At 41.5% G+C, this 26,166-nt stretch overlaps 1 protein-coding gene across 2 annotated transcripts in view; it reads left to right on the top strand.

Annotated features, from left to right (window-relative positions):
• The first annotated feature begins 2,188 nt into the window (after positions 1 to 2,188).
• Positions 2,189 to 26,166, top strand: part of SESN1 (sestrin 1) — an 87,942-nt gene continuing 63,964 nt past the window's right edge. For both annotated transcript variants that reach the window (XM_086608126.1, XM_086608127.1), the window contains exon 1: positions 2,189 to 2,470. In XM_086608126.1, coding sequence (XP_086464252.1) covers positions 2,189 to 2,470 — 282 coding nt within the window. The remainder of the gene's footprint in view (positions 2,471 to 26,166) is intronic.

Genomic DNA, 26,166 nt, shown 5'->3' on the forward strand with positions numbered 1-26,166 from the left:
TGAAAGGTATAGGTAATGATAGAATAACACTTACTTTGCAAGCTCCAGAGAAACCATGCCAGAAAACAAAAGAAATGTCAGATGAAGGAATCAGACTCTTTACAAATAAAAGAGCTGTTGATAGCTGGTGTTGGTAAGCCAGCCCAAGCTCTGTTCCTGGACTCAGAAGCAGTTTCTGTAGTACGCAAGTAGCTCGTTCTGCATTTAACTTCAGTTTTGGGGTTTGAATTTCAAAAGAGGGAACTGTGTACATGCGAAATGTAAAATAATTATGCACGACCCTATAGGCCCAATGTCCTGTTTCTGATTTACTTGTAAGCGTTCTTTTGGCTTTCAGCGTACTCAAAATTGTAGTTTTAGGATTGCTTTAACGTGACAGCTGCAAATGGGTGGTTCTGCTCTTGTCTGCATGTTTCCCTCTCCTCTTCTCTGCCAAGAGGGGAACTGGATCAAGGAACTGAGTAGGCTGAAAATTATCGAAAAAGTACATTTTTTTACCCCACAGGAAATGCAAGGGAAATAGCAACACCAGCCCATTTGGTGGCAGATTGCACTTAACCACAGAACGGTTGAGGCTAGAAAGGATCTTTAGAGACCATCTGGTCCAAACTCCCTGCTCATGCAGGACCACCTAGAGACGGTTGCCCAGGACCAGGTAGCTTTTGAAAATCTCCAAGGATGGAGACTCCACAACTTCTCTGGACAATCCGTGCCAGTGCTCGGTCACCCTCACACTGAAATAGTGTTTCCTGATGTTCAGAAGGAGCCTCCTGTGTTTCCGTTCGTGCCCACTGTCTCTGGTCCTGTCACTGGGTGCCACTGAGAAGAGCCTGGCTCCATCCTCTTTGCTCCCTCCCTTCAGGTATTTACATGCACGGATAAGACCCCCGCAAGCCTTCTCTTCTCCAGGTTCATCAGCCCCAGCATAATTTGGATTAAAACCATTTTGGATTAACTTGGATAAAAAGACGGCGGAACTGTTGCCCAATTTTAATATTCCAGGGATTTTTTTCCCCGCCTTTCATTTTCAAGTGTTGAAGTTGCTGTATTTCGCTTGCGTCCACGTTTTATTTCCCTTTCTGCCGACGTGTTTACTTAGGCTACATCAAAGGCTTCTGCCGGAGCGCGTCTCTGAGGAGCCTTCTGCAGTTGCTCAAAACACGTGCGTGCTTCATTTTTTTTTTTTTTTTTTTTTTGCCAATGCGAGTTTCTGAAGCAAATCCCACTTACCGGAATTGCTTTATTCCCGGCTGTTGCCAGCCATCTGCTTTTGATAACCTGTTGCTGTGGAATACACACACACACACAAAAAAAACCCACCCACAAACAAAAAACCAACAACATCACGGGAAAAACTTGTGCAGAAAAGGGAGCGAACGCTGTCTCTCGCCCTTCCTCGGCCGCACCCCGCGGCGGGGCGCGGAGCCCCCGGGCGCTGACGGCGGCAGACGAAGCTTCAGGCGAGGGCAACCGCGACAGGGTCTTCGCCGCACCGGGAGGCGCCAGCTCCGCTCGGGCGCCCCGCCCCGCCCCGCCCCGCCCGCCGTGCCGCGCGCTGCCTGGCGGGACACGTAGTTCTGCTCCGCGGGCGCAGGGCCGCCCTCCGGCCGGACTACACATCCCAACACCCCCTCCTGGCGCTGCCGCGCCCCTCCGCGATTGGCCCGCCGGTAGAGAGTGCTGAAAGGCGATTGGCTGGTGGGAGCGTCCGTCATGTGGGCGCCTACCCCTACTCTTCCCCACAGCTGAGGGGTTCATCGGGGGTTTTGTGGTGATTTGACCGCGCTCTGCCCTGTCCCGGCGGGGAGAGCTGGGGGAGCCGCCCCGCGCCGCGACAGAGAGGCAGGGTCGGGGCCGTCCCCTTCCCTCCATGCCTGAGGCGGGGAGGAGGAGCTACCGGCGCCGCGGGGTGGTGGTTGCCCCGCTCCCCGCCGGGAGAGGCGAAGCCCTAGCGGCGTTGCTCGCTCGGCAGCCCCCACGTCGGTGGGCGGCGGTTGGCGGGGACGCCCGCCGGGGCTGAGGGAGCTCCCACTTGCCCTGTCCCCCCCATGCGGCGCAGGCAGCGGTCTCTCCGCTCGCTGCCGCGTTCGTCGTCTTTGTGGGCGGGTTGGCGGCTGCCGGGGACCTGCCATGGGGCGGCCGCTTCGACTCTGCTGAAGAGGCAGTGGGGAAGCAGCCGGGCTTCTTCATGGAGGAACGGGAAGGCGAGGTGCGCTGGGACGGGCTGTGCAGCCGGGACGCTGCCACCCGCGCCGCCGCCTTGGACACCATCGGGCAAGCCGTGCTCCGCCGGAGCGAGACGATCGCTCCCGTGGCGGCGGTGCCGCTTACGCGGGCCGCCGACGGGCTCCTGGTTCCAGCCGCCCGCGACGGGCTGAGCGAGGTGCTGGCCCGCCTGCTGATGCTCTCCAAGCGCTGCCCTTTCCCAGACGTGAGGGAGAAGAGCGAGGCGATCCTCGGCGAGGTGCAGGTAAGCACGGCAGACCCCACCTCCGTCGTGGGACGGGGCCGGGAGAGAGTGGCATGGAGTTAGCTGCCTATTGTGCTTTTCCTCCCTGAACATCAACAGGCTTAGTAGAGGGGAAATATATATATTTAAAATATTTAAAAATATAAACCAATATATAATAATATATTAAAATATATATGTATTTTAAAGGCACTTGTATCTGATTCCATTTTGTTCTATCCTGCTTTGAACTTGTTCAAAGAAATTCTGGGTTTAGATTACTGAACCTGAGAGAGGCTCTGTTTTATTTTGTCTTACTTCTCAATAGTGTGCAATGTGATAAATACAGTATAATCTAATTTATACAGCTTGGGCTGTACAGGGTGTTTTTCTTAAAGTGGATTTTGCCAGTAAAAGCTATAAATACAACGTATGGCCTATGTGAAAGGCTTGACAGGTATACTGTTTTTTTTAAAAAAAACCCCAAACCAATTAAACAAACCCTCCACTCGACTTAATATTCAAGTTGAAAACTTAATCTGGCACCTTTGCATGAGCATCTTCCCTGTTAAAGATTCAAGTGAGAAGTGAGCCCATTACCAGTGAGAATGATGAGTCACTGGAAGGTACTGCTAAGGGTTGCTTTTATCCAGCACAAGTTCATCAGAGTCTATTCAAAGACCAAACAGGTGGTGATCTCTCACCTAGGTCTTGGAGGAGGTCAGAATATATGATCTGATGACTCTTTCTAGATTTTTATATATGAAGTTACTGGCATGTTCAACTATTAGCCTTGTTTAGAAACTTTGTTACTAACTTTTTTAAATAGGCCTAAAAGTTCTGGCAGAAAATAAGTCCGTCTTGATACAGCAAGTACAAGTTCAAATCCCATGGTCGTAGCTGGCTTGATTAGTAATAACAGATATGAAAAATATGAAAGATAGAATAGATATGAAACCAATTGTACACACACAAGCTGCAGTATAAGTTTAACAAGTTAAAATAAAATCAAATACAATATTTCTTTAAGAAAATCTTTAAAAGCTGCTTTTGTAACTTTCTTTTTGGGTAGTGGATCTAAGAGAGAAGTATTCTATATTCTATGAATATAGAGTGGCAAGTCTTAGTTCTTATGGCTGTACTCATGAATGAAAATTCTTGTTATAATATTTGGATCTGCGTTTGTGGAAGAAATAATCCAGTCCAAGTATTCCATTTTGGATGCTTTGAACTTTTGTCAGGCATGAAATGGTTTTCTGTTGACTTAATGGCCAAGAGGAATTTTATTCAAATCTCTGCAATGAAGATGGCAGATAAAGCAAACTATTAAATATAATTATCTCATAGAACTCATGGCTTTCAGCAGTGATTCTAAAGGTAAATAGCTTAGTAACATTATAAAAATGTGAAATCCTATTCAGAGCAGTATCAAAGGACTCACTTGTATTACTTTATCTCCCTATTTTGGGATATAAAACTTTCTTTAAGTCCACAGCAATATGTACTCTTATGCTGTCTAAACCTTATTCTCTGCCAAGTTATTAAAGGACATAGAGCCCAGGGCAGGAAAAGGCAATTTTGAACCCAAAAGTTCCCCAGGGAACTCCTGCTGCCCTCTTTATCTCTCCTGTGGGATGGTCCAACACAAGATCGTTTTTTTGGTTCCCATCCCCCTCCATGAAATGGAGAACTGGAAAATATGCTTTCTGCATCTTTCTGCCCTGCATCCATGATAGGTCAGTGAGGAAATCAAAAATTTGAATTTTCCATGCAGTCTGATAGCTATTTCTTTCTGGGGCTAGTGCCCTCTTGCCAGTTGGGGTAATTAACAAATATTTAGGTATGAGCAACTGTGCTGCTGGTGTTTTTGCAGCTTGGTGTCTGGAGCAAGTTGGTAGAATACATTATATGGCTGGTGTAAGCTGCAGGCTTGGCAGCAGCCTGTGTCAGCATGGCATCCCTCTGAGTCTGCCTTTGTTATGGTCTTTTTCTCTTTTGTCCTCTGGAGAAAAATTCCTCTGAAACATGGTGGAATCCTAAGTGTGCAACTTTCTTCTTTGCTGTTAATAAATATTAATAAATAATATTATTAATACTATTATTAATAATTAGTATTGCTTGTATCAGAATCTATAAAAATAGATTATTGCTTAAGGTAAATTTCTGTTGGTTTGACTGGTATTCAGGATAATGAGTTTCTTATTATAGGTTATATACATTTAATAACTTTTTTTTTAGCCTAAGAGAATATATCTAATTTCTCATTTAGATTAGACAAGTTGTTTTTGCAGAGTTATTACAGACAGTATCAGCAAACTAATCCCCTCTTTTCTAATTTAGACTTTCTTGCTTTTATTAATGAAAGAGAGGTTGATAAACTCACTTTGACCAAATATATATATTTTTAAATGTTTTAAAGTTATTTCGTTTGCAGTGCTTTAACTAAGCAAAAAGAGTTTGAATGTTTGTGTGTGAAAATATTTGATGAGTGGTTTTTGAGATAAAACCCCAAATATATCATAGCTTTTTGAGGACTTCTTGCATATGCAGTATTTTGCAGGTATTTATAGCGTATTGCTTCTGACCTTGCAGAATAGTGCGTTGTCCCACCTAGTGTGCTAGGTGTCTGCACACCAACATGAATATGTGGGGGATGAACAGCAGTGGAAGGTCTTAACATGTGATCATTAAAAGTGTCCTGCCCAGCTTCAATCCGATCGATTAGATCTATGTGACTGGAGTATAAATACAACGTGTAAGTCAGAGCTGGAGAAGAATCATTGAAAGTATGAGATTTGCCAGTTAAAATCTCTCATAACCATCCAATGTCTTTTGGAAAAGACTGAGCAGAACATACTGCTATGCTGAGCTATCTAAATTCATAAAACCAGTCTTTTAGATTAACAAAGAATGCATAGATGGGAGGCAGGCTCTGCAGGAGTGACAAGACATTAGCCTATGTAGGATAAAAGATGACAGAATAGCAGAATAAAACCCACAAATGTCAAAAAGCTTAGAATTTGGCATGTAAATCTTGACTGGGGGGAAGGAATAAAGAAACTGGTCCTGACCTCTTTAAGAAGTAATGTAATAGTACCACACACTTTTTGAGAAGTAATGTAATAGTACCACACACTTTCATTGAAGAGAAAAATTAATAATTAAAATTAAAAAAAAGAGAACTTTACTCTTTTTTTTTTCAGGCAGGGCAAATCCTGCCTGACTAATTTGGTGGCCTTCTATGATGAGGTTACAGCATTGATGGATAGGGGAAGAGCAACTGACATCGTCTACCTGGACTTGTCCAAAGCATTTGATACTGTCCCACACAACATCCTTATCTCTAAACTGGAAAGACGTGTTTTTGATGGATGGACCACTCAGTGGATAAGGAATTGGCTGGATGGTTGCTCTCAAAGAATTGTGGTCAATGGTTCAATGTCCACGTGGAGGCCAGTGACGAGTGGTGTTCCTCAGGGGTCGGTACTGGGACCAGTGCTATTTAACATCTTTGTTGGAGACATGGACAGTGGGACTGAGTGTCCAATCAGATTGAGGGAGGTGATTCTGCCCCTCTACTCTGCTCTTGTGAGACCCAACCTGGAATACTGAGGTCAGCTCTGGAGTCCCCAACACAAGGACATGGAGCTGCTGGAGCGGGTCCAGAGGAGGGCCATGAAGATGATTCGAGGTCTGGAGCACCTCTGCTATGAAGACAGGCTGAGAGACTTGGGGCTGTTCAGCCTGGAGAAGAGAAGGCTCCAGGGTGATCTTATAGTAGCTTTCCAGTACCTAAAGGGGGCCTACAGGAAAGCTGGAGAGGGACTTTTTACAAGGGTGTGTAGTGACAGGACAAGGGGCAATGGATTTAAACTGAAAGAGGGCAGATTTAGGTTAGATATAAGAAAGAAATTCTTTACATTGAGGGTGGTGAGGTACTGGAACAGGTTGCCCAGAGAAGTTGTGGATGCCCCATCCCTGGAGATGTTCAAGGCCAGGTTGGATGAGGCTTTGGGCAACCTGGTGTAGTGGAGGATTTCCCTGCTCATGGCAGGGGGGTTGGAACTAGATGATCTTTGAGGTCCCTTCCAACCCAAAGCATTCTATGATTCTATGACTCTGTATTGATCTCCTCATTGATGTAAATTTAAGAAACACAGAAAAGGGAGAACTATGTTGTTGAAAATGCACACAAAGTGCATGGAGATGCATGAATAAAATTGGGACAATCAAATACATAATGAGGTGTAGCTGAAAGGGATATTGGAAGAAAGCAAGAAAGAAATAAAAGATGCATAGATTAATGGATTAACAGATAATGCTGAGGTGATTGAAATGTTCTCATTTCCTTCAACATAAGAAGGACATGGACCAGTTGGAGAGGGTCCAGAGGAGGGCCACGAAGATGATAAGAGGGCTGGAGCACCTTTCCTATGAGGACAGGCTGAAAGAGTTGGGGCTGTTCAGCCTGGAGAAGAGGAGGCTCCGGGGTGACCTTATAGCAGTCTTCCAGTACTTCAAGGGGGCCTACAAGAAAGATGGGGAGAGGCTGTTCAGGAGGGCCAGTTGTGATAGGACAAGGGGTAATGGTTTTAAAATAGAGGGAGGTAGATTCAGGTTGGATATTAGGAAAAAATTTTTTACCATGAGAGTTGTAGAACACTGGAACAGGTTGCCCAGAGAGGTGGTGGATGCTCCATCCCTGGAGACGTTCAAGGCCCGGTTGGATGAGGCCCTGAGCAACCTGATCTAGTTGGAGATATCCCTGTTCCTTGCAGGGGGGTTGGACTAGATGACCTTTGAAGGTCCCTTCCAGCCCTAACGATTCTATGATTCTCAGAAATGGTTAATCCAGCCAGTGTAGTTAATAGCCATGATAAAAATGTAAATAGTAATTGTCCTAGACCAGCAGGGGAAAAAAACTGTAGGTTGCTTGGATAAGCAACAGATTTTCAATCTGGTAGGGCCTGATGAAATTCATTCTGAGGTTCTTTAAAAAAAAAAAAAAAAAAACAAAAAAAAAAACAACCTAAACCAGCTAGCTGAAGCAATCTCAGACCTGGAAGTAGCAGACTCAAAAAGAATAATGGTGCACACCTTTTCAGTATCGGCTAAGTGGGATGGGATGAAGAGGAAACTGGTGGATTTTAACTTTAGCGCAAAGGAGAAATACTGGAGCAGTGATGAAACACATTTTTAGCGCCTAGAAAAAGTTGAGCAACAGCCCAAACAGACTTAGCCAGGATAAAATTATTTTAAATCCAGCATTTCTGCTTCTTCTATAATGGAGTAACAGGCCTTCTGGTGCAGAGAGATGTTATGATGTTAATATGTTGATATACTGGAGCCCTCAATATTCACATAATTCCCTAGCTTGTTAATGAGAATGATGTAGAAACTACTGTGCAGTGAGTAAAATAAGCTGGAAAATCATCCCCAGGAGGTGAGCAAGGTCAGGTGGCAAGTACTTGGTACAGATTCTGCAAAGTCCTGTCCAGCACAATCTTGATTAACAAAGTTTTGTGCTTGTTGAATTGCAGATTACAAGCTGGGAAGGAGACTATTGGAGAGCAGCCATAGAATTTAAAGTTATGTTAATAGTTTGTGGGAGCTTGTGTTGTATTCTTCTAGACCTCTGATTTTTTAGTGAAGAAAACTTGAAGAAATTGGTCAGCTAAAAAGGAGGCTAAGACAGTATGTTCCCTAATAAATGGGGGATGGAGGGGATGAAGAGACTGCTGCAAAAAGAAAGGAAACGTGAGCTGGAATGAATGGTCAGTTGATCTAAATTCCAGCAAGACTTGAGTTAGACATTTGAGGGAAGATTTCAGGGATTATGATAGTAAAGCAATGGCATAGACTATCCAGTCATGTTTATAACTAGAACTCTTCATCTAAACTGTTCTTAAACATCAGGCAGGAGTGATATCCTTATTTGATCTCTCCCTGGGAAAGGCAGAACATTACTAAAGGGACGATTTTTCCTTCCAGCCTCTTTTTCTGTGTTTTGTGTTGGTAACTGCTTGGAGAGGGGTACCCTCTGAGCGCTTTCCCTTTGATCTCCAAGGCAGTATTTACCAGATAGGTAGCACTGGAACTGGTGGTCTGGAACCTCTGTCTCTTACTGAAAAGCAGCAAGTGCGCTTGGGAGGACTTTGAGTACCTCCTTGTTTTCTTCGGCCTACTGCTCTAGTGGACAAATGTAACAGAATCCCATGGTTTGCAGAGGGCTGTATGGCACATAAGAAGAGAGGACTCGTGTCAGCAACCCAATATATATCCTCTCATATTCCAACCTTTCACACAATGTTAGGGATTAGAAGGGACCTCAAAGGATCATCTAGTCCAATCCAAACCTTTGGTGATCTAGACTTGCTTGGTAGGGGACGTGGAGTGGAATACCCTTACCTTTCCAAATCCTGGCAAAATAATTTTACAGGTTTAAATTAAATGAGCTTCCAGAAAGGATGGGAAGATTTCTAGTTACAGCCGGAGCAGGCATCCTGTCCTCTTCCATCAGCACAGTGTGTGAGACAAATAAAGCCTCTGCCAGGAGAGGAAGTAGTGGTTTCCCTATGTATGTCCATAAAGGATAAAATAGGAGTTACTTTTCTGTTCCATTGCTAGATTTTTCTCACAATAGACTTCACTTTCTTTTTGCTTTGCGTGTGTGTATTATGTCTGAGCTCTTCGGTGCATGCTTGTTAAGAGTACTAAGAGTGAAACTCAGATTTGCTCCTTGCTCTCAAATGGTTTGTCCTGATGACTCGTATTACAAGAGACTGGCAAGCTTTCCAAATCTTTAATCCACTTTTGGTGTTATCTTCGATAAATGACTTCATAACTTTGTCTTCAGTCTTTTTAGCCTTCCTGCACAACAGAAGTAACTTCCTCTTGTGAACTTTGAAATCTGTAGCTAGGCAGATCTGTGAGGTTGTGGGATCTCTTTTGTCTGACTTAATTTGACTGTGTCCTACTGCATAATAGTGATGTTCCCCTGTGATGCTTGCAATTGGTCAGTCACCATGAAAAGGTGTCTCAGATGAAATTTATAGTCTGTTCAAGCCTACAAATTTTAATATAATATCCTCACTGGTGGTGGCAAGTCTGATCCATCTGGAAGCTGACTAGTCTCCTTGCACGATGCCAATACCCAAATCGGTTTCTGTTTCCCATAGTGCTCTTATGTAAAGAGAATGAAAACATCCTATTTTTTTGAGTTAACTTCAGACCAAAAGTATGTTCTGTCTCTTCCAGCCATTAAGTGGAATGGGTTTAATTATGTATTGTAGGGTGCTCCCTTCAAAAGCCACATGTCACTTCGCCAGATTGCTAGTTGAGAAAACATTTCTCTGTTAGGGCTCTTTTTGTGGTGTTCAGATACTCTCGCTCTTCCCAATATTGGGAGAGATACCGAAGTAATGACATGATGCACTTACATGATTAGTCTCATTTACAGCTTCTGCTAGCCTACGAAAAGAGCTGTGCCTCCACAGTACTTATCGTAAACATCATGTCGGGTCTGTATCACGTGTGTGGTGAGGCTGCCTGGAGAAGTTAAGGGAGAAGACTTAATCTTCAGTTGTCAGGGAATGTTCTGAGCTGGGGTGTGAACATATTTTTTTAGAAAACTTAAATTGTCAGTAGTCCTTAGTTTGCCTTGTCTGACTCCCTCCTTCAGCCTACTTGCCTCCTTTCTGCAGGCTTCACACTGTTTGTTGAGAGAGAGGAAGGGGAATTTTCTTTTGTTGAGCTTGTCAATTGCAGAATTGCCTGACCCTGAGAATGTCTTTGGCTGCAATAAAGAGTGGCTTGAAAACAGTGGAGGTTCTCAAAGTGATGTAAAGTAGGATAGCTGGGTCACTTCAAATGCTGTTTCTGTATTTGGAGGAGCATTTCCATAATTTTCCATGCTAGCTGTATGCTATCCTTGTATGGAAATGAGCTTTGTGTATTCAGCTTTTTCTTATAATTGTTTGGGACAACTTGATCTGTAAATTTATGGGTTTACTGATTCTGCTGAATTGATTTCTTTCAGGACATCATAACTAAAATTTTTATTTTCAAAAGAAGTGAAGAGTGAAGCATACATTTGATAATATTGGCTTCATTTTTTTTTTTTGACTGCATTGAAATGCATTAAACTGAAGAAATTGAACACAAACATTTCCTCATCTCTTATTTTTTACTAATGAGGTAAGCAACCATAAGGAGTGCATTGCTGGCTTACATAAGAACAGGTTTGTTTCCTGATTTTATTTTTTTTTTTCAGAGGAGCTAGTATCTAGAGATCTGTAGAAACCAGAAATGCTTCAGCTTGAATGCATTCTGTAAATAACAGCATCTGTTCTCCTGATCTAGCAGTTGCTAAGTCACATGAGCTCTGTTTTAGATTTTTTTCTTTTTTTGCTTCTGCTTCTCTTTCGAGAGGTAATTCTAGAAGTTGACTGTTCTTTTAGCATCATAGCTGGAGATGATCCTTTCCAGTCTACACCCATGTGTTCTAGTGTCAACTTAGTCCTTTATCTTAAATTATTCTTCTCACTCTGATGCTAATGGTGTATGGGTAGCAGTGATCCTTCCCCTCTCTGCATTGATTTTGCTAAAAGTTCTGCTCTGCTTTCAGTTGCCAAAAAGCAAATTTATTTCTATTTTCTTTAAAAAAATAAAATCCTACAATTTGTTTTCCTCATTTGATATGTAAATATCTGTCTTCATTTTGGGGTGTTGGCATGCATTTGGATGCTTTTTTGCTCACATATGGAGAAATTTTATGCATCTTGAGATGCTCAATCAAAGCAAAAAGCACTAAAAATTTGGAAAGGTTTAGAAATTAGCATATAATATGCAAACTATTAAGTAAAAAAGAGGTATGGACTCCTAGGTTATGTAAAACAATACATCTTCCATTGGCTCAACCAAAGTACATTGTTTAAAAGAAAATCACATCTTACTGTGACAAGTGCAAAATGAGCATTGAGGAAATACTTGCTGTTTTGTCATCTTACTCTTGACTTTTTCTTCAGGTCAGGGTTTCTCCTTTTAAAATAAACATAGTGGAAAACTACTGAATATACCATTGTGGGACAGAAAAATAGTTTTGAAAGCTTGAGTATATTTTCCTGTGGATACTGAGTGTTTAAATTTCCAAAAATATGTTTTGCTGTCAGTATGGTTTTCTATTCCAGTAAGTTGTTTACAGTTTAAGGGGGTGGGAAGCTTAGCTCTCTCTCCAGAAATCAAGTGAAACATGGAAATCTTCACTTGGACCTACATACATGAATTAAATCCAAAAAGTAAGTGGTGGTTTTTCTCATTTACCGCTTTCTTGGTGTTTTGAATGACTTTGAGTTTATTTTTCTTTGGGTTTTCTTCTGGAAAGCTTAGGTTAGATTGCTGCCAAAAGTTGGATTGAGAAGGTGAACTGGTTTAGTTCTAGTTAAACCTAGTAAACAATTAATCATTTTACTTACTCCAGCTTTATGTAGAAACCAAACTTGTTCTTTCAAGTCATTTTGGGTCAAAAGTATCACCCAGTGTTGTGTACTAGTGCCTGAATGTGACCCCAAAATGCATTGGGCTGGTATCTTAAAAATAAAGGTGATGCTAGAACACATACTGCTACATATGTCATGTAGCTGGATATAAGTTTTCCTTCTGTGCAACTACAGGAATTTACTTTCAATCCAGGCATTGTGCTAAAGTAAAGCACAGTGCTTCTGCAAACGTGATTGTTTTTTACTGTAAATTAATTAGACATTGTAACTTTTCTTCACTTTTCTGTGCTTTCTGGAGTCAGCAGTAAGATTTTTCTCAGTTGCAGGTCTTTCCAGGCAAGTCCTTTGTCTACCTAAATATCTGACTGGCTCTGTGAGCCTAAATTTTGAGACTCTAAGTGTGAACAACCTTAGTTAAATTTTCCTCCCTGGGATATTCTTGCTTGCTATTGAATTGGTCTTAAACAGTTCTTCCAAAAGAGGTATTTTAGTGAAGGATTCCTTAAGTCCTAGAGAGTAAACATGGAATACTATGATATGTGTTCAGAGGAGGAACAAACTTGAAATGGAAACTTACTTGAAGCTCTAAAGCCCTTCCTGTGTGCTTTTGTGTTTTTTTGAAGGAGGAGAGGAACCTCTTTTCTGAAAGATATTTTTTTCCATTGCAGCTTGTTGCTGAGCCTCCACTGTTCTTCGTGTTTTGGTGCAACAAAACTTTTAGCTTTAAAATGCAGCCTGTTTGCCAGCAGCACATTCCACTCAGATTAAACTGTTTGTTTGGATTTTCCATTTATTGAAATTTTAGTTCTAATCTAGATTTGCACTGATTTCCATGTAGAAGAAAGACTGAAGAGAGGAAGAAGCTTTTCTTAAACTTTCTATTTCTCTGAATTTCAAATTAATGCTGAGTGCAAGCTTGCGTCTGTCTAACAGTAATAAATAATTGGCAGCTGCCATGCACTTAATGTTTTCTGGAGCTTGTCATATTATAAAGATAAGTCCTTATCAGGACAAGATTGCTTTTGATATTTGCCCTGACTTCATATGTGTCTGTTCTGTCCTTCCCACTTGTGTTACAGAAAAGGTTTTGGAAACATTTTAAAAAAACAAACACAGCCGGTATGTTTATAACAGTTGCTTATATTTACCTAGAAATTAACGTATAAATAGTGCTCTGTAAGAGAAGCTTAATTCTGATATTTTTATTGCTACTGTCCTTTCCAGGACACAGGAAAAGAAGCCAAATGGAAATGATTTTGTCTGGCTTTTAGAAGGCATATTGGTATCTTGGCTTCTAGTGTTCTGCTTCTCTAACTATTCAGAATATGGCGACTCTGTTTGGCTGATATTGTCTGGCATTTGTCAGAAGAAGAGTATGTGTAAACTGTGAAGTTCAAATGTTGCTTCTCTTGGTGTCAGGTCTTTGCTGTTAAAGGATTCAAGCTTTTGGGTAAGGTTTCGCTAGCAATGATAGCTGTGGTTTTTAATGCAGAAGATACTTTTTTTTGTACTGCACAATGTAAAATATCTTGAAATTTTAGATTCTAAAAGTAGTAGTTAACTCTTTATAGCTTATGCATTAAGTGAATACCTGATACTGAAGCTTAGACTGTTTTGTGGGTTTTTTCACTTTTTAGAGTTAGCTAGTATGTTTGCTTACACTGGTAAAAGAGACTTGGGGGATGTCGAGTCTTCATACACTCTGAATTCAGGGTGCAAATCATTACTGCTAAGGCCAGTGGAAAATCAGGCTGCTTCATGGTGCTTCCAGTGCAAAATTTAATTTTATAGTGATAGGCTGTGTTGTGTTTTCCATTTATGTGGCTTACACCTGTGTTCCTCCTCTCAGAGCCAGAGGCCTCCATTAGGGAGTTCAGCAGTGCAATGTGTTGCATGTTTTGGGAGGAGGTACAATTCCTATATCTCAGATCTTCTGGGGTAGAGTAGCTGCATTTATAGCAATAAATCTTCATGCAGGTTCATAAAAACATGCTAAGATAGTTAAGAAGGTTCTTCTGAAAATCTCACGTGGAAGCTGAATGACTTGCCGTTCCCTCAAAAAATAGTTGTTAAAAAACACTTGGAAAGATGTCCTGAGGTTAAAAAAAACAAAGCACTTCACAAAGAATAAATTCAGACTTTAATACTATCTTATAAATCAGTTCTTGATGGGGTTGGGAAACTTGAGGATTTCTCCAGATGTACACTCAAATTGTCTGTTTGAAGATGACTTCTGGAATAAACATGTCTTCTGAGATATAATATCAGATTTTATGTAGGGGGCAGACCAGATGGAGGAATTATTCTGTCTTAAGAAATAACTTACATATGAAGCCAGACAAGAAGTCCTTCCTTCTGGTTAGTGTGTTCAGTCAGTAAGGAAAGATAATTGGATTTTAATTTTTCATATCGATAGACTTGCAAATAGATCTTAGTGACATATGTACATCAGTAACAGTGTTCTTTAAATAAACAGAAATGTCATTAAGGTCAAATACTGTTCCAAGATATATTTCTTTTCCTCAGAAAACTTAATAGTTAACTCTAAATGAAAAATTTACTGTAGACTTGCATGACTATGGAGGAAGAATTCGGACAAAATAGGGCTTTGAAGTGGACCATTCGGTGTCGACATGCCAGAAATAAGTCTTGAACTTTTCCCTGTTGATTCAGACAGCCAGCTCATCTCAGTTCAGCCCATCAAAAATTTCTGAGAGTCCTTGTAAATACTTATTATACAACCTGAGAAGCTTTCTCTGAAGTACACGGTCAAAATGTAGACATCCCCAAATCCTTGTAACATCTCATCTTAATTTCAGGACTAAACGGTGTGCTCTCTGGGGACTGTTTGCGACCTTTGTTATTCAGAGCTGGTTACCTAAATGCCTCAGTGCTTATGTCGTCTTGATAAACCAGACTAATGCTGCAAATCCATCAATGCAGCAATGACAACCGACTTTTCAGCGCCAGGCCCGTTTCACCCGAGGTTGTAATGGCCTGTTGCAGTTGGCGGTTGTAACTGTGTTTGCTCTTTATTCAGGGATGCTGGCAAGGGAGGGTCAAAGCAGTATGTTTCCGCCAAAGTCTACTACCTCGTGCTGAAGCTATGGCTTTGGTGGAAACTTATCCTAGGTCATCCTTTGCAAATGTAACCTGTCTGGTTCTGTCCTGTGGGATGAAGTCTGGTCTGTATGTGGAGATTCTGCAGTGGTAATACTTTGCATCTTTTATTTCCTATTTGCACACTGAAGTTGGCCGAAATATGCCTTGGTCAGGAGATCAAGTGTGCCAGATGCCAGACTGGTAATCTGATTGTGACCTTCGCTGTGTTCTCCCAGTCTCTCATGCGGTAGCAGTCCAGCCAAAGCAGAAATCTGTCTGGCCATACTGGTACTTGGCACTGTCTGGAATGGTTTAAAACTTGTCTCAGTGCTATTACTAAGTAACTTGTTATTGTGGAAGGATGGAATAAAGAGAAAAATATGCTTTCTTCTGGGTTGCTGCAACACATTTTCTGGATTTGCCAGGTAAATATGCTGTGAATTAGCCCCTTGGATGTAACAGTCTCACCTTGGTTGCACTAGTGCTCAACTAAATGGAACTATACAGGGTCAAGCATAGGATTTCATAGTGGGCTTGCTCTACCTTGCTGTCTAATGCTGGGCAAATTTGTTACCGAGACAAATCCTCTGTCACTTCCTGATGGTGAAAGTAGTTCATCTGATGACAGTTCTGGTAGGAAACTGAATATGCAATCATTTTTCTAAAAGATTATGTACTTGAATCATATTACAAAAAACCTCAGATTTTTGGTTTTTCTTTATGTGTAGTTGGTTTAGACAACTATAAGGATATACCTTCTTAATTCTGTAACAAACAAACATACAAATCTGTATTGTCATGTGAGTGTTTTCATAACAGATTCTGATGCTCCCTGAAATCAAGCACTCCATCTTTTAGAGATTAAGACAGTCTTAATATGGATAATAGAATCTATAAACTACTTCCTCTTCAAAATTAGCAACACCTTTTATGCAGTTTGTACTTCTGAATATTGAGCTCTGTTAGGGAAGTATTGAACCCTGAGACTTTAAGATGGCAAGGGGAACCTTGTTCTAAGAAGTTACTGGAATTCTTAACAATTCTGAAGGTTAGAATGATTAGAGAATTGAACCAGCATGCTGTATAATATTCTGCTGCAACAGTTTGATTATTACAAGCAAACATAGAAGAGAAACAGCTCTTATGTCCTTGTGGCAGTTGCTTTCCTTCACTCAATTAGACAGGATAATGACTCTTCACAGAGTATACTCTGAGTTGGAAATCCAGAGTCATCTGCAGGAGAGTATCCTAAAGGGGTTACTGTCATTATTGAAGCAAATTACAAAGCTCTAGAAGGGTTTTACAACAATCTTTTTTATTCTCTCTTGTAGTGGAAATAAGTCTAGGAAATGTGTGGGACAGGTTGTTTACTAAAGAATGGATTCTCCCCCACCCCCTTGGCTCTGTATTTCATCTAGTTCCTTGGTGTGTTTTTAGAGAGTGAAGTTTAGAATTTGCTGGGATGTCAGTGTTTGCTTTGTTGTTTCAAAGACAACTGGCATATCAAACAAAAACACTTTTGTGAAAATATACTGCTTTTGACAAAGGGCTTGCAGGGGAAGGCTTCTTCAGTAACAAGTGAAATTCCCATGAAGACTAGAAAGAATAGGGTTAGAATAGCCAAAAACTGTGAGCATGAAGGTCTCACGTTCCAGTCTGTCCTTTGCCTCTCTGAGATGAGCAACTTGAGAGGCCAGTTGAATAGATAAAGTAGATCTTCTCAAGCAGTAGAAATCGCATATTTTTCTTTAAAGTAGTAAATATCTTAGAGCACTTGCCTTGGATGTGTGAGTATCCCATTCAAGCATGAATAGGATATGAGGTCGCATGGAGGAATAAGTACCTGAGGTCTTAAAACTTCCTCAAGTTAGGAAAAAATACCTGTTGTCCAGCTGCTTTGAAATTCATTTAATATAAAGCAAAAATGCTTTATATTAAAGCCAAAGTGGTGAGGAAGTTTAAGGCCCTCTGAGGTGGGTTGAAGGATTTTACCCAATTAAGTAGCTGTACTACATTTTTTTAGATTAATGAGGTGAGCTGAATAAGGATTTTGGTGAAGATTGAAATATGCTAAAATAATTCCACCAATCAATGTTCTGTATTTATCTCATGTTTCTTTTTTAGAACATTTCTAAATATGTTAACTTCAGAAAACTAGGATGAAGTAAATGTTTATATGGCTTATTTAAAGTTCAGCTACTGGGATCTTTTTTTTTTGGGGGGGGAAGATGATGTGCTACAGAAATAGGTCAGAATTTTCTTGTACCATAAGGGCAAAGCATTTTTTCTTTAGTCAGATGAAAGGTTTGTATCCCTATGGCCCTTATTATGATATCAAACAAATCTGTTTAATTAGAAGATTGTTGCAGATGGCTTTTTGGTGGTGTGTTTTTTTTTTTCCCCCCCCCTTAAGATTTTAATTTTGAATTCGAGTATTTGTTGTCTTGGCAGTACTATTTTGGCCACCTACTGTCACATTTGCTATGGGAACTATTTACTGAGGGTAGTTACATTATTACTATCTGACGCTCAAAGAATTATGGATGAAAAATAAACCAGCAGGCACTTCATTAAAAATGTTGTGTGCAACAGAGAATTTTGACATTATCCTGAAAAAATTCACAAGTGCTTAATGTTATTACTGGGAGCAGCCCTGAATTAACAGGACTGCCTATTTGTGGTAAAGCAAAGCGTACACGTGTTTGCAGGATCCAGGCTGTGTGCTGGTTGGTTTGTCCAAAAGCATCTTTATACCTTGCTACAGGATTTCATTTGAAAACATTATTAGTATTTCCTTTTATTATGAACAATTGTGTTTCCTCTTACAGGTTTCAGGTTTCCTGAATCTTTTGTGGCTGTAAGGTTTGTGGTCACTGTGCCAAGCTGATAGTCATGGTTGTCTCTTAATCTGAGAAGTTACATTGTGAGTAGAGAAATGCAGGCAGGACATTTTGAGTGTGCCGTATTGAGCCTGGAAGCACCATATCTCTGTTCGCGTGGTGGTGTACCTTTTAGCAAGGCCTAGGAGGTTAAATAAATGTAATGTCATATGAATGCAGCTGCAGTGTTTTCAGAACCAAATTGGCTCACTGATTGTGGGCTACCAGGTGTGCCAGTTACCATAGCAGTAAATAGATTAGTCCATGCCAGTGCTTACAGTTAAATTGGCTTAAGCAAACTGTCACTCAAACATGCCTCACGGAATTTCACATAGAAAGGGTTTGATAGCAGGTAGCAGTCTTGAGATGACAACTCGCTACAGTTCAGCTCTACCAGGCTTCCTGAAGACAAGGATAGCAGTTTTTAAATCCGCAGCTGTACCGGAGCAAACAATTCTCTTTGACTAGTACCCATATCCTTTTGTTTCATACACAGGTTTGTTGATGTGCAGGTGACATAAATGAGCTGAAGCTGATGCGCTTGCTGGGGAAAGATGTAATGAATTTGAAGGAACGCTTGGGGGAGACTTCATGTCTCATGTTTTATTTTGAATTTTTGATTTGTTTGAAGTAACGTCACTGTGAATTGAGATCTATTATTCTAAAACTCTCAAAAAATGAAACTTTTGTCCTTAACTTCCTGTCTCGTGCTATTTCTGGTTACAGAACGGTAACCTGAAAGCTTTTTGAGATGGGGCATGTTTTTAGGTATTTTTTATTGGTGAGAATAACTTGCAAGTTTTCTTTAAAAATGATATAATCGTAACTGACTGAATTCTCTACCTAGATAAGATAGAAATAATGAGCGATACAGTCGTGGGGAAGGGAAAAGAGGAGCATGCATCAGTGAGAAGCTATATGATAGTAGGTGAACCAGATCATTGTAGCACTTCATACGTTAGTTATGAATGCTCACCATTATATGAAAGTTGCATGCCTATTTCTATGTTAACTCTTGATTTTCAGTATCTCAGTTTTATAGGGAAGTTATCTTCCCAAATTTGATCTCTATAGTGTTAATCAAGACTTTGCATCACTATGTCTTTAAAAAACAAACACAAACGCACATACAGCAAGAATTCACCTCTTCTAAAGACAGAAGACATTCCTACATATTCAAAAAAATAATTAAAAACCCCAACCCTCCCCAGCTATAGTGACATTTTAATAATTGAAACAGTTGAGGTCAAAAAGCTGAGGTTTGTGAAGGAAATCAGTCTTCTGAGTATGTATGATGGTGTCTTCTGTTGCTGGCCATGGCATAGACTTTCCCTGATCTAGTGAGAAAATACTAGTGTAGGTGCTAGGGGAAAATAATAGTCATAATTATTCCCCTAATTTCCCCTAGACCTGCTGTTTGTGAACAGAGAAGGTCTTGTGGGAGATGTGATGGTTGGAGGATGCCTGAGCATAGTGACCATGAGATAATAGAATTCTCGATTCTAGGGGAAGTTAGGAGGGAGAGCACTAAAACGGCCAAGCTGGACTTTGGGAGAGCAGACTTTGGACTGTTTAGAAGTCTGGTTAATAAAGTCCAGTGGGAGACAGCTCTCAAGGGTAAGGGAGCACAGGAAGGCTGGTTACTCCTCAAAAAGGAAATTCTGGAGGCACAGGAGCGAGCTGTCCCTGTGTGCCGGAAATCGAGTCGCCAGGGTAGAAAACTGGCTTGGATGACCAAGGAGATTTGGGAACACCTCAAAAGAAAAAGGGAAGTCTATAAGTCTTGGAAGAATGGGCAGGCATCCAGGGAGGACTACAGGGAGGAAGTTAGGGCATGTAGGGAGATAATCAGGGGGGCAAAAGCCCAACTGGAACTTAGACTAGCCTGCTCCGTAAAGGACAACAAAAAGTCCTTCTATAAATACATTAATAACAAAAGGAGGGCTAAAGATTACCTCCAGCCCCTACTGGACACAGGGGGTAGGTTAGTCACTAGGGATGAGGACAAGGCTGAGGTCCTTAATGCCTTCTTTGCCTCAGTCTTTAATAATAAGGTTAGTAGTTCCCAGGTGAGCTGGCCTTTGGTGTCTGAGAGCAGGGAGGGAGAGCAAATCGAAGCTCCTGTGATCCAAGAGGAACAGGTCAAGGGTCTGCTTTGCCAACTGGATGCCCACAAGTCTATGGGGCCTGATGGCATCCACCCGAGAGTCCTGAGAGAGCTGGCGGATGTCATTGCCAAACCCCTGTCCATTATCTTTGGGCAGTCTTGGCTCACTGGGGAAGTTCCGCTGGACTGAAGGCTGCTGGATGTTACCCCATTTACAAAAAAGGGCAGAAGGAGGATCCGGGGAACTACAGGCCTGTCAGTCTGACCTCGGTGACGGGCAAAGTCATGGAACAGGTTATCCTGAGTGCTATTAATGAGCACGTACAGGTTAACCGGGTGATCAGGCCCAGTCAACATGGGTTTATGAAAGGCAGGTCTTGCCAATCAAACCTGATCACCTTCTATGACAGGGTGACCCGCCTGGTTGACGAGGGAAGGGCTGTGGATGTAGTTTTCCTTGACCTCAGTAAAGCCTTTGATACAGTCTCTCATAGTGTTCTGGTTGAGAAACTGGTTACTGCTGGCCTGGATAGGCACACCCTCCTTTGGGTTAAAAACTGGCTGGATGGCCGGGCCCAAAGAGTGATGGTAAATGGGGCTAAATCCGGCTGGAGGCCGGTCACCAGTGGGGTTCCCCAGGGCTCAGTGCTGGGTCCAGTTCTGTTTAACATCTTTATCAATGACCTGGATGAGGGGATTGAATGTACCCTCAGTAAGTTTGTGGACAACACCAAGCTGGGAGGCTGTGTCGATCTGCTCGAGGGTAGGGAGGCCCTTCAGAGGGATTTGAACAGACTGGGTCGTTGGGCTGAGGCCAATGGCATGAGATTTAATAAGGCCAAGTGCAGAGTCCTTCACTTGGGGTATAAAAACCCCAAGCATCGCTACAGGCTTGGGGAAGAGTGGCTGGAGAGCTGCCTGGCGGAGAAGGACCTGAGGGTGTTGGTTGACTACTGGCTTGATATGAGCCAGCAGTGTGCCCAGGTGGCCAAAAAGGCCAATGGGATACTGGCGTGTATCAAGAATAGTGTGACCAGCAGGAACAGGGAAGTGATCCTGCCCCTGTACTCAGCACTGGTGAGGCCACACCTGGAATATTGGGTCCAGTTTTGGGCCCCTCGCTTTAAGAGAGATATTGAGCTCCTGGAGCGAGTCCAAAGAAGGGCGACTAAACTGGTGAAGGGGCTGGAAAATAAAACTTATGGAGAGCGGCTGAGGGAGTTGGGGCTGTTTAGCCTGGAGAAGAGGAGGCTGAGGGGAGACCTGATTACAGCCTACAAATACTTGAGAAGGGATGGTGGGGTGATGGGGGAAGGGCTCTTTACATTAGTGATGGGTGATAGAACAAGAGGAAATGGGTATAAGCTTAGTCAGGGGAGATTCAGGTTGGATGTTAGAAAGTCTTTCTTCTCTGAAAGGGTTGTCAGCCACTGGAATAGGCTGCCCAGGGAGGTGGTTGAGTCCCCATCCCTGGATGTGTTTAAGAAAAGGGTGGATGAACTACTTAGGGATATGGTTTAATGGGAGATTAGGGATGGTTAGACTGGATGATCTCTAAGGTCTTTTCCAACCTAGAAAATCTATTAAATCTATGAAATCTATAATTAGTCTGTTTTCTTTTTCTGAAGGATCTAGCAAGACAGGGAAATGAAATTGTCAGAGAACTTAGGCGAATAACTCTTAACTTTAATTAGGAGCTTACCAATGAAGAATTATAAATTAACATATAGCAGCTAACTAATTTTTTAAGTTGAGAGATCACAAAAGAGTAGATTATAGTTGGAGGGAAAGGGCTGACATCGAATGTTTTGGGACTTTTTAGCTCATATTAAACAAAACTTAACCAATGAATGTGTTTAGCAGAAAAATTTGTTTTATTTTAGTGATAGCTTAAACTCTTGTTATCAGTAAAATCATGTGTTGCATGGTAATGTTGCTGCTTGCTACTTTTTTTTCCCTTTTACAAGCAGAGTAAAACTATTGCATTGTCCAGGCTGAGTTTTGGAAAAATCTATTTAAATACTGTTAATTGTGCACTATTATAAAGAAAGATAGTGGAAAAGATAATTCTTTGTCATTGGCAGTCCACGCTTGCTAGAAGAAACTAGATTATTTGCTCAGTGACTGTGGTGCGTTACAAAGGACTTGCTCAGGCATGCTAAAAGGGACCCTGCATGGAGAAACTTCCTGGCTACTGTGCTGCATTTTAGCTTCTCTCCTGCTGTATGATTGACCGCAAGGCCTTCTCCAGCTGGAAGGGTGCTCAACTTACTTCAACTGCGGCAATAGGAACGACCCGACAGACTGCATGTATCCCCGAAGTCTTACTAGCAGGCTCTAATGCATTAGAACATAGATGGTGTTTCTAACTAAAGAAGAAAGGGCTGTGGAGTAGGGGGGGGAAGTGTTGGAGCTTGTGGTCTCTTAGTCAGATGAAAATACTCTTCAAATTGTTTCAACTCCTGTACTATATGTATGCAACTGAAATAATTACACAGCTTGTATCTTTGAGGTGTTGTCATATGTAATACTGTACTACTTCTTAGAGCTCTTTGTGTACATTGGATGGCCTCTTACAGATGATTTGAATGGCAATTCAGACACTTGGTGTACATTTAGATCATGATTGTGACAGAGCTTACTGTGCAGTATTTTCATTGACCAGTTTGTCCCTGCTTGTTTGTGATACAAAGATCACAGTAACAACAAAAGAGGTGAGGTTCTGCAACAGACAGCACTGTAGGAGGAGGTAATGTTAATAGAAAAAAGCTTTCCCTGTAGCAGAATGTAAACTTAGAGTTGAAAGTTTGAATTATCTAGGTAGACTCAACTTCTGGTAGTTCCTAGCACCAGAATGCTTTGTTTTTCAGACTTGATGTTTTTATAGTACAGGTGTTTTAAATGGGATAAGTTATCTTAAGATTTGTGGCGCTTATGGTCAGCAACATGGGGATTTCTCTGTCCTATATGAGAATTATTCAGCAAGACAAAGGTCCTGGTTTTCACTAAGTCACTAAAAGACGATTCTGCAGCCCGAAGACTGTAGATGAGTTCAGTTTGTGTTTACGTCCCAACTCAGAGCTTCAAAACTCAGGATCTTTCTAACCCTGTAAGTAAAGTCAGTGAGCGGTTAGGCAGAACCTCATCAGATGTTCAGCCATGCATAAGAGTGTTTCAGTTTTGAAAGTGGGCAATAGTTCCATGCCTATGCTCAAACTCTGGATCTAGAGATTAAATGTTTCCCTTTCTATCTCCTCTTAGAGCTCGCAGAACACGGTGTTCTCGGAGCATGTTTATTGGAGACCTATCAGATGGGCTTTGCACAAAACAAACCAGAGCTTCCCCTCCCACTCCTGAGTAATAGCTTAGTGGTTAGAGCATTCTCAAAGAGTGAGGAGTCTAGCTTCAGCACTCTTTTTGCCTGAGGGAATTCAAAGTCATGCCTCTTACATGCCTGGGCTCCCAAGATGAGAGAATTGGACTAGCTTTTGCTTTCATTTCTGGGCCAGTGAACACCTTAAGGATTGCATGTAAAGCAGGACTAGTGCAGTTGGAAGTGCTGATGGTGTTGCCATCATTAATAGTTTAACTTTGTTGTTTAGGGAGGAGAAGCTGAAATCACCTCAGGCATATTAATGACTTGAACTTGGCCTCTAGCTTTAAGTGATTTAACTGCTGAGGTGAGAGCGCCGGTCTCTGCGCTTGAGGTTGTGGTCTTGAATGGATGCAGGTGCCTTTGGGTAGTGGACAGAAATGTCTAGCACAGTGAGAGATGACACCGAAGATGCACCCGTCTTCGGTGCTTCCTGTTGGCTAATTTAGGTGACTTCTGACTTCACTTGCAGGGTTTTGTGAATGCTAGTTAAGGTTCATTACCAACCTCAATTTTTATATAACTATAATAAATACAACTTTTGCATTTCTTGGTGATAGGCTGAAGAGTGTGATCTTTGTTAAGAGATTCAGGCACTGAAGAAGTGGTGTTGTCTTGAGCATTATTAGACTTGTCTCTACAGTGTAAAATTTGAGCTTCCACTAAGATACTTCTTCCTTTAAATACCATTTAAAGGCTTTTAGACTAGATAACTAAACTGCCTTTGTTGTGTTCCTGTGATGAGAATGAACACGAAACTTCCAGCTCACAAGCATTTGAAAAGGCAGTTGAAAGTCGAGATGTTTTGTCATTTGTTTCTTGCACCTGTTTATAGTACATAGTCTGTCCATAATGCATAAAGACAACTCCGCCCCGCTCCAGTACAAGTAAGCCTGTTTTTCTTCAGTGATGGTCCTTTCTGAAGGCTTGAGAGCTTTTCTTTTTCCAGTAGATCTCCAGACTTCTTCCATTTCACATCCCCTCACACTTGAGGGCACTGTAGGTTCTTCCTTCCTTCATACTTGAATGTCTCTACAAGCTCTTAGTGGAGATTTGAACCAGAACAGGGTGTCTCTTAACTATTTTTTGAGTTTTCTCTTTATTTATCTTTAGTTTTGGAGAAAAATGTTCTGATCTAGATGTTTCCATTATAGGAAAACAGCAGTTCTTTAAAATATCAGTGTTGTTTTTATAAGACTTTGTAGTACAATTTGGCACCCGGAAAGGAAATAATTGGTCTCGGGTGGACTTGCAACTTGCTTTCAAAACCCAAGTGCAGTAAAACGTGTGTAACCTGCACGACTGCAGCTAAGGGGCTGAAATAGTGTTACAGAAGCAGCAAGGCAGCCAGGAGGAAGAGCAAAACAGTGTCAACAAGTACTTTACACTGAGAGTTTAATACATAGTGAAGCTTAAATTCTTCTTGGAGAGAAATGTGTACTCTTTTTGCTATTTAAGTTTTCCCATGCCAAGCCTTTCCACTTGACTGTACTATACAGGAACTAGATCATTACCATTAAAAGAACCTGAAGTTCTTCCAAGTTTATATTCAGGCCAAATGAAGTAAGCCTCTAGCAAACATGCAACTAGATGACATAATAGCATATATTAAACGTGCAGAGGCCTTTTTTGTTTCCCCATCCCCTAACTGTATCAAAGAATAGGAGATGAAATACATGCCCCTTTAGTGACACTGTGCTTCAAACCTGTTTAATAGAACTTCATTCAAACATAGATCTACGTGCAGCTGAATCTATTTCATGGTGGATGGCTACAAGCATCCTGAAATGCCAGAGGTTCTGTGAACAGTACTGTGGAAATCTGCAACCTGAAGAGCAACCGAGCCTTTCTCTGTGACTGAGCTCAACAGGGTGTGCTGTAACACTTCCCTTCATACTCAGGCCTTCTGATTTTAGGGTAACTTCACAGGACTGCATGTGAACTAAATTACCATGACCTTCTGAGTAGCTCTTCTGTAAAAACTGACTTGTCTGATTTGCTGTGTAAAACATGTCAAGCAGGGAGTGTACTGTCAGTTGCTGTGGCTGAAGTGACAAGATTTAACTCACAAGACTGGTAGATTGATTGTTTGCAGTTGTGTGAACTTATTCTGGTAACAGCTCTTATTAATGTTTACTTTGCCTTCTGTGTTAAAGCATGCCTGCATGCTAAGGCATATATTCTATCATTTTCAAAACTTTTAAGAAAAAGATTTTGGAAAGGAAGGAAATGTAGCAAATGCCAAACATCAAGTGGTGCTGTAGACAATTATTGGTTTAATCTATTGGCAGTAGATTAAAGAAGATGGCAGATGATGGCCACTTCTTTCTCTGTTTTCCCACAAGACCAGACTAATAGTTTTCCCCCTCACCTTCCCCAAATAACATGAATTCTTTACACAATTCCTGGGGTGACTGTTTAATGACCTTCTGGTTGTAAAAGCTTTTATGAACATCAGAAGCCTAGAGTTATAAATATGGAACTTCAAAATGGTGTGAGTTTTTTTTGTTTGGGTTTTTTTGTTTCTGGAACAGCTAGCATAAAACTGAAGATTGGCCCAATTTCAGATTAGTAGGCTTCCTTTGCGGTGATTCCTTCCCTCTTCTGTGAAGTTTTAATCTTCAAAATATCAAATGGGGAAACAAGCAACGAAACTGAAGGAAAACAAAAACTAGTAGCTTTCCTTTTAAGATTATCAGTGACCTTGAAAGGAGGGACAGACTCCATTTGGTCCTTTCCTGTGGATTATTACATCTAGT

This window comes from Tauraco erythrolophus, chromosome 2, assembly GCF_009769465.1.
Source record: "Tauraco erythrolophus isolate bTauEry1 chromosome 2, bTauEry1.pri, whole genome shotgun sequence".
NCBI lineage: Eukaryota > Metazoa > Chordata > Aves > Musophagiformes > Musophagidae > Tauraco > Tauraco erythrolophus.